At 49.2% G+C, this 15775-nt stretch overlaps 1 protein-coding gene across 1 annotated transcript in view; it reads right to left on the minus strand.

Moving 5' to 3' along the window:
- Window positions 1-2106: 2106 nt before the first annotated feature.
- Window positions 2107-15775, minus strand: part of Ywhag (tyrosine 3-monooxygenase/tryptophan 5-monooxygenase activation protein gamma) — a 22792-nt gene continuing 9123 nt past the window's right edge. Inside the window, exon 2 of the mRNA XM_050129300.1 lies at window positions 2107-5379. Within this exon, the coding sequence (XP_049985257.1) occupies window positions 4723-5379 (657 nt within the window). The 3' untranslated portion in view covers window positions 2107-4722. The remainder of the gene's footprint in view (window positions 5380-15775) is intronic.

Raw genomic sequence — 15775 nt, forward strand, 5'->3', positions numbered from 1 at the left:
GTCCCTTGGGAGCATGGGGAGCTAGTTTCCTGGCCTTGTCTTTGGAGGCAGGATGACTCCAAACCAGCAGACTGACCTGACCAAGCACACACGGGAGGTGGGGTGGGAGTCAAACCTCCCTCTCTGGGCGCTGGCAATACCCACTGCTGCCCAAGAGCTGGGCAAAGCCTGGAGGACAAAGCAAAGTCTCCAGCCATTGGAGTGGGTGTGGTGACCAAAACCTGTCATCTCAGAATTTGGGAGGTAGATGCACAATTAGGAGTTTGAGGCCAACCTGGGCTACATAGAATCCTATCTCTGTCTCACACACAGATCAGTTCGGTTTTTGTTGTGTGGAGGGTAGGGGGTGGTTTGGTTTTTTTGAAACAGAATCTTACTCTGTAGCCCTAGATGACCTTCAACTCAGAAATCTGCCTGTCCCTGGCTGAGATTAAAGTCTCTGTACCACCACACCCGGCGGGTTTGGGGTTTTGTTTTGTGGTTTTGAGTCAGGGCCTCTCACTCTAGCCCAAGCAGTTCCCCATTTCAGGTTGCTTATCTGACATTCTGAATATCAGGTATTTACCTGCGATTCCTAACAGGAGCTAACAAGAATTTTATGGTTGGGGTCACATGAGAAACTGTATTTAAGGGTCACAGCATTAGAAGGTTGAGAATAGTGGGAAGGTTGCCCTGGGAAGGCTCTGTCTTGTGTGATGTGAACCAGTCACCCTTGCTCTCTCCAGATATCCAGTTTATGACCAGGCCAAATTTGTGGTCACTCAGATTTAACTGTAGGCTCCCGAGACCCGGAATGAGGATGGCTGCAGGCTCACTAGGCACACTGTCTGTCCAAGCGGTCTGTCCTACCTCAGGGTCCTGATTAGTCTGCTGGTTAATGTCAACACCCAGAAATAGAGACCAGCATTACCCGGTTAGTTTTCAGAGGCCATTTCCCCAAGCTTGCTCTGAGGTCTAGGCTGTCATTCTTAGCCACCCAGATCACTCTGAGTCAACACGCAGACTCAGCTGACCAGTGTCAAGGCCAACACATGTGGTAATCACATATAAATAGAGTGGAGAAAACACTTCAAACAGCAATGTATCTGCTGGGCAGAAAGGTCCCGCCATGATCCCACCTCCAAAGTTCTTGGATGCTGCTAGCTCTACCTGGGTGGAGAGGGGTCCCGAACACATGGTTAGGTCACTCCCCCATTCCTGTCCATCACCTTTTCTTCAATGCTTTTTTGTTTTGTTTTTGAGACAGGCTCTCCCTGTTGGTTGTCTAGCCTGGCTTTGAACTTGAGACTCGATGTCAGGCTCCAAGGTGCTTTGTGCCTCTTGGACAGTATATTCTAAACCAGCCCGCAGCAGAGGTACTGGCATCAACTCCCAGCACTAGGTGGCTGCCAGACAGGATGGATGACGGCCTTCATTTTAAACAGCCTAAGTGACAGGGACTAGACCCCGTCTCAAAACATGAAAACAAGAGCCCTACCCTGGTCCCTAGCATCTGTCTATATGGGCCTCACCCCAGGCTCGGCTCATCCATCCCTCTTAAATGCTTCTGATGCAGAAATGTCAACAGAACCATCAAAAGGGAGACGTGCACCTGAGTCCGGAGGACCTTCAAGGTGCTGGAATACAGAACTGCTAGGACTGAACGTGGCCAGCTAAACTACTTCTTGTGTCCCCAGAAGAGTCATGAAGACTGGGCTACCCTCAAACTCATGGAGCTCCCCCAGCCTCCGTCCTAGGTGCTGGGACTAGAGGCACATGCCATCACACCTGCATCACTTCTCGGGTTCTTGAGACAAGTGTCCCACTGTAGAATATAGGCCGGCCCTGTGTTTGTAACCCTCCTGCCTCAGACCCCCAAGTACTGGGATCACAGGTGTAAACCTCCACACTCAACTTGCTTTGTCATTTGTGTGTGTGTGTGGTGCCCATCTGCCAGACAAGTGCTCTACCACCGAGCACCACCCACGCCCTGATTTTTATGTATCCTCATGCCCCCACAGCACCACCCAGCCTCATTCCCGAGTGGGGGTGGAGGACACCCACTTCCAATCAAGCCCTTAACAACAAAGCAGTTAAGGCCTATTAAATGGAGCCGGAGCACCGCCATCAGGATCTGCACGTTTATTTTGCTCAATGTACGACGGCTACACAGTGACTCACATTCATGAATATTCCATCACTGAGGAAAACTGCTAAGAATGGTCCGTGTGCGAAATAATTCCTTAGCGAAACACGGAGTTGGGGGGAAAATCACTTGATTAGACCTTAAAGTAGTTCACTGCATACATGACGAGAAAGCACGGGCAATCGGAGAGCGTCCGCGGCGTTCTCCTGCACTGCAATAGTTAGGATTTCACCATGACAAACACCAGACATTAAGAGTAAGCTAACACTGGTGTTTCTTTAGTTCCCTCCCCCCGAAAAACAAAATATAGAACTGCATGTCACTATAGCAACATCCAAAACAGATCAATTTGTTACAATCACTATTGTGGTAAAGCAAACTTTACCCTGAAAGGAAAAAAAATTAAATTAAAAAAAAAGTTTAAAAAATTTTGAAGTCTTAGTTTTTTTGTCATAGGAATACATAACACCTACAGTATAAGTTAATAAATGTCAAGCTACCGCATAGGAATGCAACACCAGCATGCACAAATACTGTATCAAGAGGACGGAGAGCAACCGCGGCACTGGAGACAGCGTCAGAGGCAGGTGCGCTTCTCAACAGTAACGGAGAGGAGAAGAAACCATCCAAGCTCAAACATCAGGTCCCGCTCTTCCCTCTTCAGTTCTACCCTCACATGATTTTTCTAGAACGCAGCCAGGGTCAAGGCTGACACTGAAAGAGAAACTAGGTTTTGCAATTCCAGTAGGTCATTTCCAAACACCACAGGCGGGACAAGGACATGCTCACTGCGGACAGAAACAGACTAGGTAAAGTCCCACTGGCCCCTCTGTCCATGGCGGCTCTGGCGGCCAAGCTTCCTCCAGCCGTTCTTCCGTGGGCCTCGGTTAGTGGGTCCTTGCGCACTAACAAAGGAGGGGCCTCTGAGGAAAGGCATGCTAGGGCTGTGCAGAGGGCACTCACTTCGTAAGTGGAAGCTTGGTTTTGGTATGAGAAAAGGTGGCTGCCAGGTCTTTGAACATGAGGAAACCAAGTCTGGGGTGCTGCCCATCTTGGGAATCCACGCGACCATGGATCCTTTAGAAGACAAACTGCACACTCCCCATGCAACAAGGCATGTTTTGGGGTAACTTATCCACAGTGAGAATGAGGGACCTAGGACTCTAAGGGAGACGGACCAAGTAGGACATAGCAGCACAGCTTCCGTCAATGTCACATGTATAGTGACCTCACGATTGAGAAGCCCATCTCCAGCATCTATGCTTTCATTCAAAAGGAAAACAGGAAAGCTCAGATCAGACAGCCGCTGAGCACTGCCCCTGGTGAGCACTGCCCCCGGTGAGAGCATCAGCTACCCTTCACCAAGCACTTGGAGAAGGAGTGCTGGGCCGTGGGAAGGGGACAAGGACAACTGACCTGGGGACCGGGCTCCCACCCTGGACAGGCTTGAGTGAAGCTGTCTCTTCCCAGTGGGTTTCCTGCTGGCTCAGCTGTTTGCACCTGACGCTCCTCTTTCTTGATGATCACCCAGCCCTACACTCTAATCCAGTGGCCTCGAGACACCTGCCCGCTGCCAGCACAAGGCGCGGGGGAGACTCAGTGCTGAGAAACCAAGACAGGCAGTGACTGAGGAAGGAGCCCCGGCTGCTGCAGAGCGGAGTCTCTGAAAATACCAACATGAGAAACGACATACAGACCTGATTCTTCTCCATCTTCTCTGTGTGTGCTGCTTAACAGTTTCTGTTTGTGATGGGTTTAACTTAAAGAGTTTAAAAAAAAAAAAAAAGAAAGAAAGGTATCCACGGCCAGTCACCTGCCAAGCACCCATTAACCACACCCAAGAGGAAGTTCTGATTCTCAGCATGAAGGAGCCGAGGAACCGTCAGACCAACCTGGATACAGTGGAATACGGATGCAAAGCTGAGCTGACAAAGAAAAACCCAGAACCAATGGCTTGATGTCGTGTATGGCTGTCATGTAGAAATACTGTAAACTAGAATTTAGTGTTAATACTGTTAACCTATCAGACTTCAGACTCGGGGCCAGGCCTGACCCGTCAGTAAAGCTTGTGTTTTCCACAATAAGCCTGTCCACTTGGGCAATTTAAACTATGCTTTCTCTGGTAGAGATCACCCTGGGGAAAGGGGAAACAAAACAAAACAAAAACCCAGCACAGCCACAACAGAGAGAAAACAGCCAAGCTGAAGAGGAGAGCGTATGGACGTAAGAATCCTTCCTGGAACCACAGAACACACTGAATGAGGGCCATCCGTCTCTGGTTTCTCTTCTCATCTTAAAACCCTACCGTCTAGCAATAAGTTAAACTAAAGGCAGACAGCTCCACTTGCACGAACCTGCACGACAGTCCGGGTGCCCGTGTGAGGCTGCTACTCCGATACCAGCACAGCAAGCCTGACTTTCCACTAGTGGTATTTTGGCAAAAATGTCAAAGAGGCGATCAAAGACAGGACAGTCGTGGGTTTCTCCCTGGGAAGGTCAGCCCTCCCTTTCCCCTCCCCCACCCGACCCCCAACTCATGGGAAAAAAATAAAGACTGCAGTAGTAGCATCAGCGTGCGCTGCCAGTCCACCTGGGCCTTAATTGTTGCCTTCGCCGCCGTCGTCATCTTGCTGGTCGCTCGTCCAGAGCGTTAGGTTGTCTCGGAGCAGCTGCATGATCAGAGTGGAGTCCTTGTAGGAGTCCTCGTTCAGAGTGTCGAGCTCGGCGATGGCATCATCGAAGGCGGTCTTGGCCAGGTGGCACGCCTGCTCCGGGGCATTCTGGATCTCGTAGTAGAAAACGGAGTAGTTAAGCGCCAGGCCCAGCCGGATGGGGTGGGTGGGCTGCATGTGCTCCTTGCTGATCTCGTGGGCTTCGCTGTAGGCCTTCTCAGATGACTCCACCACGGTCGCCCTTTTCTCCCCAGTGGCCACTTCAGCCAGGTAGCGGTAATAGTCCCCTTTCATCTTCAGGTAGAACACCTTGCTCTCATACTGGGTCTCGCTGCAATTCTTGATCAGGTAGTTGTCCAGCAGGCTCAGCACATCCTGGCACACGGCCTCCAGCTCCTTCTCGATCTTCTCCCGGTAGGCGCGGACCATCTCTATCTTCTTCTCATTGCCGTCCGCGGAGGTCTTCTGCTCGATGCTGCTGATGACCCTCCAGGAGGAGCGGCGAGCCCCCACCACGTTCTTGTAGGCCACTGACAGGAGGTTCCGCTCCTCGTTGGACAGCGGTTCATTCAGCTCTGTCACCTGGAGAAGAAGGAACCAAGCATCTTTAGGACACGAGAGGATGGCAACGGGAAGAGCATACCCTCCCACCAGCCCACCCACAACAGGTCCTTCAGCTGCCCAGAGAGCTAGCAGCAGAAAGATGAACTGTGCTCTGCTGGGCAGACGGGGACGAGGCGACAGAAAGGGAGCAAGGCAGTGAATTCCACAGCAGTGAGCAGAGTGTGCCCCCAGAGTGCCTGTCAGTCCAGGTCTTACACAAGCCAGATCCGCCAAGTGCAAACGTCAAGAGCTCTCGTGTGCCATGGGCAATGCTAGCGTGAGACGGCCGTGTACGTCCTCAGCCTGCCCTGTCCCCTTGACCCCTAGGCCCTCTGGGAAAGAATTAGTCACCCTCAAACTGACCTTTGAGGAAAAAAGAGGAACTTTTCCTGCTCCTTCACTAACACCAAACAAATGACATATCACAGAAAGGAAGTCAACACTGGGCGACTGCGCCAGACAAGATGGCTCAGAGGGTAAAGTCGCCTACTGTCAAGCCTCACAACTGCGATCTGACCCTGGGATCCACAGTGGCGAGAACTGATTCTCCCAAGTTGTCCACGACCTTTACATGTCATACAAATGTGCTCCCCCAACACACATAAAAATAAATGGAATAAAGAATTTAAAAATGAGGCCAGGCAGTGGTGCCAACATGCCTTTAATTCCAGCACTCAGGAGTAAGAGGCAGGTGGATCTCAGTTCGAGACCAAACTGGTCTATAGAGTAAGTTCCAGGACAGCAAGGGCTACACAGAGAAACCCTGTCTCTAAAAAATGGGCTGGAGAGATGGCTCAGTGGTTAAGAACACTGGTTGCTCTTCTAGGACCGTAGATTCGATTCCTAGCACCTACATGATAGCTCACAACCACATGTAACCACAAGACCAGGGGTTCTGATGCCCTCTTCTGACCCCTGCGGGTACTAGGCACACATCACATATAGTACAGACACAGGTAGGCAAAACATCCCCACACATAGAATCTTTGAGTTTGAGGCCAGTCTGGTCTACATAGTAAGTTCAAAAGAGAACGGGACTAGCAACTTAAGACTCTGATCACGTGGGACTGCAGCGGGCCGAGGAACTGGACTAATGGTCTCTACCACCTCTTGGGGCTGGGCCACAGCTAAGCAGCAGAGTCCTGTCCTCGTGCTCCACTGGGGAAAACAAGAAGGGACAAAAGAGGCAGCCACTTGGTGCTGGAGATGGAACCCAGGGTGACAAGCACACTGCCATCCTGCCACTGCACCACGCTGAGCCCAGTATGTGATGCTAACCTCTGGCCTTCTTCATTTCAATACAGTCAAGAAGAGGAAAGATCCAGGCTCTGGTTCTGCTAAGACTCAAAGAAGGAAGTCAAGCAAGAAGCACTTTCTGCTCTAAGACTTATTATTCCTTGCCAACTGCAGCCTGAAGGATACAGGCTGCCATCACCTCAGTCAGGTTCCTGCTGCTGTGAGGAACACAGGACCAAAACCAGTATTTCTTCTTAGAGCTCTCAGCTCACACTGTTTTTTTTTTTTGGGGGGGGGGCGGCATCAGGCAGGAAGCTTGGAGGTGGAGACCATGGAAGCTTGTTCTTCTTGACTTACTCAACTTATACTTTTCAAGACCCCCCCCTCCCACCCAGGGGTGGCACCACCCACCACGGGCTGGACCTTCATCTATCACTATTCAAGAAAACACTCCAGAAGGGCAATGGTGGTGCACACCTTTAATCCCAGCACTCGGGAGGCAGAGGCAGGCGGATCTCTGTGAATTCGAGACCAGCCTGGTCTACAGAGCTAGTTCCAGGACAGGCTCCAAAGCCACAGAGAAACTCTGTCTCGAAAAACCAAAAAGAAAAAAGAAAAAAAGAAAACACTCCACAGCTTTGCCCACAGATGACTCTAGCTTGTGTAAAGCTGACAAAACAAAAAACCAAGAAAACAACCTCCCCTAAAAAAAAAAAAAAACAACAACAAAAAACAAAAACAAAGCACCTGACCTTGACCTTTCAATTCCTCTGCTTTAGCCTCTTCAAGCTGGCCAACTTGCCTCACTCCTACTCAGTTCTAAGGCCTATTAAGTCAGTACAAAATTCCCAAAGGGGGAGCTTGTTGAATGACCTCCATTTTTCTGCTCTGTGTGGTCATCATTACATCTTAGGTAGTGTTGGGGAGCGAGTCCAAGGCCCCTGACATGCTAAGCCAGCCCTCTATCCACATTCTTATTATACATGTTCATGGCTATCCTCAGTTAGCCTAGCTGTGGTGGCACTCCTGTCCTGTAATCCCAGCACTTGGGAGGCAGAGGCAGGTGGTGCTTGAGGGTAATCTGGTCTACAGAGGGAGTTCCTGGGAAACCAGGGCTACATAGAGAAACCTTGTCTCAAAAAAACAAAACAAAGAGAGAGACTCTAACATAGCCCTGGCTGATCTCTAACTTATCACCTGTCTCTGGCTCTAGCCCCCATGCAGACACGCAGTGCTGAGGTGTGGGATGGCGCCTTTGAGAGACCTTGACTATTCTTCACTCAGCACCAGCACCCCACAGAGGCACCTCTGAGGTCTTCCTGGAGTCTCTTTGGCCTGACATTTTAGCTCTTTATATTTCTTCCATGAACCCCAACAGCAGCCTGTAAAAAACAAACTCCTAGGACAGACTTGGACCCAGGTCCCTGAGGCTCTCAGGCCACCAGCCCCTGGCCTGTTCTCTGGTCTTTGCGGAAACTAAAGGCCTGCTGCAGTGCAACCCAATCACTGTCTCGGATGCCAGGACAGCTCAAGTGCCTGCAGCCATAGAGATCCAGTTCTGGCCTTTGCCCTAAATCATGCTGTCCTTATTTCAAGAGCCTGGCGCTATTTAAAGCTCCGGTGACCTCATCAGCACACTCCACTGGCTCTGCTCTTGCTGCAGGACTTCTGGCTGCAGAGTTCAGAAGCAGCAGCGGGCAATTATAGAGACAGAGTTTAAGACTCCTTGCCGCCAACTGCAACATGGAGATTGCGCAAGGCCAACAAAAAACCTTTAGCTAGAGTAACTCAGCCACATCTGGAACAGTCTCCATGTTCCCTGCCAGTGAAAACTAAGTTAGAGGGAAACCTTAGGCTCTAAGACGTCTGCTCAAAGAACAAGAAGGAGCCAAGGGGCAGACCTGCAATCCAGGCCACTAAGGGGGCAATGTAAGGCCAGCTCAGGCTACAAATCAAATTCCAGAACGATCAGAGGTACACAGAGACCCTGTTGCAATTTCAAAACAAAAATGAAGGTCAACTGAAGTCAGGAAGGGAGATGGCTCAGCATTTGAGAGCACTTCTCAGCGGATTCAGGTTTGGCTCCCAGATGCACACAACAGCCTATAACCTTCTTTAACTCCAGTCCAAAGCACCCATAACCAGGCATGCTCACACACGTATGTACAAACACAAAAGACACTTAACCATGCTATCTATGGTCCTCTTTTAAAACTTTCTCAATTTTAATTGTGTACACCTGAGTGCAGGTGTCTTCGGAGGTCAGAAGTGGGCAGCGGGTCCTGTGGAGCTGAAGTTACAGGCAGTTGTGAGCTACCCCATGTGAGTGCTGGGAACCAAGCCTAGTCCTCTGCAAGAGCAGCACACACTCTAACCACCAAGCTATCTCCAGGCCCCAAACATTTCATTTATGTGTATGACTGTTCTGCTTCATGTATGTAGGTGCACCGTGTGTGTAGTGCCTAAAGGTGCCAAAGGAGGATACTGGAACTGGAGTTACAAATGCTTGTGAGCTGCTGTATGGGTGCTGAGAACTGAACCTGGATCCCCATCAAAAGCTCTGTGGGAATCAGAGGAAAACTTTGTAGAAGTTCATCCTTCCTTCCATCATTTGGGTTCCAGAGACTGAACTCAGACCCTTGGGCTGGAGGCAGGAACCTTACTAGGTGAGTCATATACTGGCCCCAAAGCCTTTTTGATTTGTTTTGTTTAAAGAGGGGGAAAAAAATCTAGTGGTATTCAAGAGGCTCAACCACGATAGCCCCGACACTAGGAGGGAAGGGTTAGCTCCACCACGAAATGGTCCCTCCGCCCCCCTCCATTCTGGTCACAAACCTCACTGTGTAGCCTCGGCTGGACTGGAACTCACAAAGCTCTGCCTCCTGGGTGCTAGGAACAGGTGTCCTTCACGTGCCCCCGTCTATCATGTGAACATGATCAAAGGCTACCTTCTCCATAACTAGAAAGGGTAGAGAGTCCAAGTCCCCGTTTTTCAGAGCTGTGTGTTCTGCCTAAACACAACTGAGACAGTGGAGACGGACAAGAGTGCCAGCCTGGAATCATTCAAAGATGCTGGGTTTAATCTGCAGCATTGTGTGTGTGTGGGGGGGGGGGGCACGCTTTCTGAACTCCTAACTCAAGTTCAAGTTTCTGTTAGTGACTGAAAATGGCAGAAATAAAAAATTTTGAGTAAAAAGGGTTGAGAATCTGTGATTCTCACCATGTCAAGTCTGTTCGAAAGGAGCCAGGCAGTAGTAATGCCAAAGGTTCTCCCCTCGAGTTCTTACAGCAGTACACAATCTTCCCTAAGATCAGCAACTATGGAGATCCTGGAGTAGCTACCTAATGGCTTTGACCTTAAAGCCCTGGAGTACCAGGTCATTCACACACACACACACACACACACAACACTGGGCCAGCTAAGAATAAGGACGGCCATAGCGGCACACACCTTTAATCCCAGCACCCAGGAAGCAGGGGCTGGAGCTCTCTGGGAATCTGAGGCTAGCCTGCTTCACCTAGTGAGACACACACACACTTTCTCTCCATAGGCATGCATGGGCATCTACAGAATGTTCTAGAATGTTCTGCTTAGTTATAGTGATGTGTGTATTGTACAGATGGCCCATACTTACTAAATAATAAACTAAAACTTGAGAAATGCTGTACCTTGGATAACTGAAGAGCATCTGTGCAGAAGAGTTGAGAGACAGCTTCAGCACTGCTATCTTTAGAAGGCCTCTCTGTAAGGCTGATCCATCTGTACAAACTATATGGCTTAGGTCGAAGTCTTTCTGGGAGTTCTGGGTGCTGGGACAGGTGCCCAGAAACACCTAAGGTACTAGTCTTTAGGACCCCCCTGGTGAGCACTAGTCATCTGCCACCCGTCTGGCTCAAGTGTACCCCATGTGATGTCCCTGGAAGCCTATGCCTGGCCAACTTTCGCCGCACCAGATCTTAGCCATGAGCAAACTGGCCTTGAATAATTAATGAATGTAAGGGTAACCTTGGGGACCCCAAAGTAAGCTTATCCCAGAAATTTTGAGTCAGCACACCTCTTAAGATCTGATGAGCTAGCACTCAGCAGCCCAGGGAAGGAAGATCATGGGCTATGCAGTGAGACCCTGTCAAAAAGTATGGCAAAGGGCTGGAGAGATGGCTCAGAGGTTAAGGGCATTGCCTGCTCTTCCAAAGGTCCTGAGTTCAATTCCCAGCAACCACATGGTGGCTCAACCATCTGTAATGGGGTTTGGTGCCCTCTTCCGGCCTTCGAGCATATACACAGACAGAATATTGTATACATAATAAATAAAAAAAAAAATATGACAAAATGCGGGCAGTGGTGGCGCACACCTTTAATCCCAGCACTTGGGAGGCAGAGGCAGGCGGATCTCTGTGAGTTTGAGACCAGCCTGGTCTATAAGAACTAGTTCCAGGACAGGCTCCAAAACCACAGAGAAACCCTGTTTCGAAAAACCAAAAAAAAAAAAAAAAAAAAAGTATAACAAAGGAACACGCCCTTAAAGGGACAGCACTTATCAAACAGGAGCCAGCCACACTGCCCGGTGCTGCAGTGAGGAGCCAGGCTTACTCTCTGTGGATCAGGCTTTGTCCTTCGTAGTTGTCTGAGACAGGATCTCAGGTAGCCCAGGCTGCCCTCTGATCCTTCAAGCTCCACCTCCAGATAGTCAGTGTGGACCAGCAGGCTTAGCTCAGGAATGTTTGTGTCCTTAAGGTTACAAAACAGCCCTGGAAGCTGGAGGCTTTGCTAACAGCTATCACACCGGGTCAAATGGGACAAAAGGGAAACATCCCAGAAAAAAATCCTACAAGAATCACGAGACACTGAGAATAGTCAGACCCAAGATCAAGGTCTCAGAGGGGATAAAACTGAGCTAGAACCAAAGACTTTGTAACAGTCACTGAGTCCATAGGTCTTTTTACAACTAAACTCACTTTACAGATGTGACCATGAGTGAGAAAATGTCCTTCCCCAGTCCCAGAGCTCACACGTGTTCTGCACAGGAGCAAGGGATGATGTAGGTCCAGTCATATCAGAGAAAACGGCAGCTTCACTAACAAATACTTAAAGACTAAGAATTCCTAAAGATCACCAGATGGTGCTGTGCACACCTTTAACCCCAACATTCGGGAGGCAAAAGGCAGGAGGATCTCTGTGAGTTTGAGATTAGCCTGCTCTACAGAGCAAGTTCCAGGACATTAAGGACAACACAGAGAAACCCTGTTTCAGAAGACCACCCCACCAAAAATCCCAGGATTAGCAGGTATGGTGGCATACTGCTATAATCCCAGTATTTAGAGGCTGAAGCAGGGGAATCACAAGTTCCAAACCATCCCAGGACTACATAAAAACCTGCCTCGAAGATTTTATTCTAACCAGAGAGATGGCTTGGCAGTTTAAACAGTCACGGTTAGTGCAGAGGACCTGAACTTGGTTCCCAGGGGACCTCGGGCTCAGACTCCTCTAACTCCCTCTTCTGTCCCCCAAAGATTCCTGCATATACATGGTATACATTCAAACACACATTTTTTTTTTTTTTTTGGTTTTTTCGAGACAGGGTTTCTCTGTGGCTTTGGAGCCTGTCCTGGAACTAGCTCTGTAGACCAGGCTGGTCTCGAACTCACAGAGATCCGCCTGCCTCTGCCTCCCGAGTGCTGGGATTAAAGGCGTGCGCCACCATCGCCCGGCCTTCAAACACACATTTTTAAAAGAATGAGTGCAGTTCGACATTTGGGTCTTGCAGAGATTGTGAGAGATTACAACCATGTGCCTGGTTCCACATTATAAAGTTCTCAAGCTTTATAACCAGAAATGGGTTCCTACTCAACTGTCTTTTTTTTTTTTTAGATTTATTTATTTATTATGTTCATAGTATTCTGTCTGCATGTATGCCTGCAGGCCAGAACAGTGTCAGATCTCATTACAGATGGTTGTGAGCCACCATGTGGTTGCTGGGAATTGTACACTGGACCCCTGGAAGAAGTCAGTGCTCTTAACCCCTGAGCAATCTCTCCAGCCCTCAACTGGACCAAGTGCTGTTATTCCTAAAGATGAGAAGATAAAGCTGGGTGTGGCGATCCAAGCTGGTTTGTAATCTCAGCATTTGGGAGTCTGAAAGCAGGAGGTGCGTGTACTCAAGGGTAGTCCCGGCTACGTGAGACCCTGTCTCACAACAATAGGGCCAGACATGGTAGCACAGATCTTTAATCCCAGCATACGGGAGACAAAAGCAAGCAGACCTCCATGAGTTTGAAGCTAGCCTGATTTGCAAAAAAAGTTATAGGCAGCTGGGGCTACAGTGAGATCCTATCCCCAAAATAATTTTTTAAAAATCACAATAAATTTTTGACATCTGTGATGTACAGTTCAGTCGGTAGAGATATAGAAGGCTGCCTTCCCTAGCATATATGAAGCCTGTGTCCCCCTCCCCCAATATAACTGTGGTGGTAGCACTTGGTCGGGACAGGCAGATGAGAAAGTCAAGGTCATTCTCAACTACAGTGACTCTGAAGATAGTTTGGGCTACACAGGACCCCATCTCATAAAAATGTATCTATAAATAAAGGCTCCATTAAAGAGACTGACTTAAGAGTCAAAAGAACTCACATCCACTCGTTCCAAATCTTAAGCACTCTCCACTAAAAAGCAGCTCTTCTCATCAGGCAGTGAGGGTGCAGGCCTGTGAATCCTCACTCGGGAGGCAGAGGCAGGCGGATATGAGTTCAAGGCCAGCCTGGTCTACAAAATGAGTTCTAGGAGAGCCAGGTTACAGAAAAACCCTATCTCAAAGCGGGGGAGAAAAAGAAGAACTGCCATTCACAAACAAGGGTGACCCAGACCAGGAAATTCAACACTAGGGAGGCCGAGGGGGAGGGTCGCCACAAATTCTAGGCCAGTCTGGAATGAGGCAGAGGCAGACAGATAGATCTCTGTGAGTTCAGGGCTATCCTGATCTACACATTGAGTTTCAGGGGCAGTCTGGGGTACATAAAGAAACTGTCTCAAAAAAAAGGGGAGTAGGAGCACAGCACTTGCGAGATGGCTAAGCAGGGAGAAGCACTTGCTGCTGCTGGGGGCCCAGCACCCAGGTCAAGTAGCTCAGGTCTGTCCACTCCAGCTGCAAGGGCTCCAATGCCTCTAGCCTCTAAGGGCACATATCTCCATGTAGACACACAATTTAAAATAATGAATCTTAAATTATAAAACCACCCTCCAAAGCATCTGCCTTCGGTGTCCTTGTTGATGTGTAATGGCTGCCAGGACCAACTCTGCAAGTTTCTTTGAACCTACACCTTACAGAGTAAGCAAAACTAGCTGGCCAGGAGGTTCTAGAGAGCCCGTGCCCAGCCTCCCTAGTGCTCGGATTACAGACATGCGCCACCCTTCGTGTCTTTCTGAGTGCCAGAACTGCAAACTCAGATTCTCTCCTGGGGCAGGAACTCCCCAGCCCCATGCTTGTTCCCCCTGTGAGGGGGCCGCGGGCACTATTGCACCTCTACCAAGGGTCAGAACGAAGACCTACTTTAGACCACACCCCTGAGACACGACAACCGGATCCTATCTCCAGGCAGCTGTTCTTTGCTGCAGGCCTCCGAAAGGCCGTTTTCACCAGTGCCCCACTCGTCCTCACCCTGCACCCCAAGCCCTCCTGTGACTCGCCCTGATTCAGTGTCCTGACAGGCAGTTCTCAAATGCACGGGATCAATCCAACCCAGTGTTTGTGAAAAGGGCCCTGAACCCCCCAACCACCACAGTTCAGCTCTCAAAACGTGTGTCTTCTCCTTCTACTTTGTTTGAAATGAGGTCCCTTCATTTTTGTCCGCAGCATACACACCAGCCTGTGAATGTTGATTCATCCCACCTGGACTAAAGTAACACTGAGGTTACAATGGGCACTACCACACCAGGCTTTGGGTGGGCCTAAACCATCTCCCCTGCCCATCTGTTGTTTTCTAAAGACCCAGACTCACTCACTAGGTTATCCAGGCTGGCCTCAACCAGAGCTCAAGTAATTCTTTTGCACTGGCCTCCCAAAGAGCTGGACTATAGTGCATGCCACTACAGCTGGCTAAAATAGCAACACTGTTGGTGTCAAAAAGGTTCTACCTTCCCCCAGATCTGTTTCTGGTGAGGCTTCCGTGTTTAGTTGTCTACCTTCATCTCTTCCCTCCGGACAAAATCTCCAAGACTGATGGTGAAAACTACAGCACTTACCTTCTCATGCTAAAAAGTCCAAGTTCTCCTTGGTTAAATGACATTTAAGCATGGGGTCAATGATAGTTAATAAAACAATCTTGAAATTCCCCAAACAAAACAGCCCTAAACTGGACAGCGGTTACAAGGTCAAGGGGCTAAATAAATAAATGCGAAGAATCTTACATGCACTGCAATGGAATACATACCAATATTAACACATGCATCAACTAAACCAATTGAGAATATCTGTAATCCCAACACTTGGGAGACTGGGAAACAAAGATGACATTTATGGCCAGTCTTGGCTACCTAGAGAGACCCTGTTGGAGAAAAACATAAGCCTATTGTGTCAAAAGCCTGAAATCCCAGCACACAAGATGTAGAGGCAGAACAGAAAGTCAAGGTCAACCTGGACTCTTCAGGGAGTTCCACCCAAAGCTACAGAGGAGAAAAACACGAAATGGCGTGCACACACACGCTAGGCAGGCAACAGTGCCAAGCTAAAAGCAAAATGGACTTAAAACATGCAGTTGCCAAGAAATCAACTGGGTGTTTACTAGCCTATCAGAGTTAAAAGAACTGCCCCTTAAGAAACAGCACCAAGCAGGCACAATGGTGCATACTTTTAATCCCAGTCTTCAGGAGGCTGAAACGGGTCAGTCTCAACAGGTCAGTCTCCAAGTTCAAGGAGATCCTGGTCAACGCTACACAGTGAAACCCTATCTCAAAAAGAGAAAAGAGCCGGGCAGTGGTGCTGCCTGCCTGCCTTTAATCCCAGCACTCGGGCGGCAAAGACAAGTGGATCTCTGTGAGGTAGAGGCCAGCCTGGTCTACGGAGCAAGTTCCAAAGCTATGGGAAAAAAAACGTCTCGAAAAACCAAAACCAAACAAACAAACAAAAACACGGGGGGGGGGGGGGGG

Source organism: Alexandromys fortis, unplaced genomic scaffold (genome assembly GCF_014885135.2).
Source record: "Alexandromys fortis isolate MF-2015 unplaced genomic scaffold, M_Fortis_MF-2015_v1.1 scaffold_312, whole genome shotgun sequence".
Taxonomy (NCBI): Eukaryota; Metazoa; Chordata; class Mammalia; order Rodentia; family Cricetidae; genus Alexandromys; species Alexandromys fortis.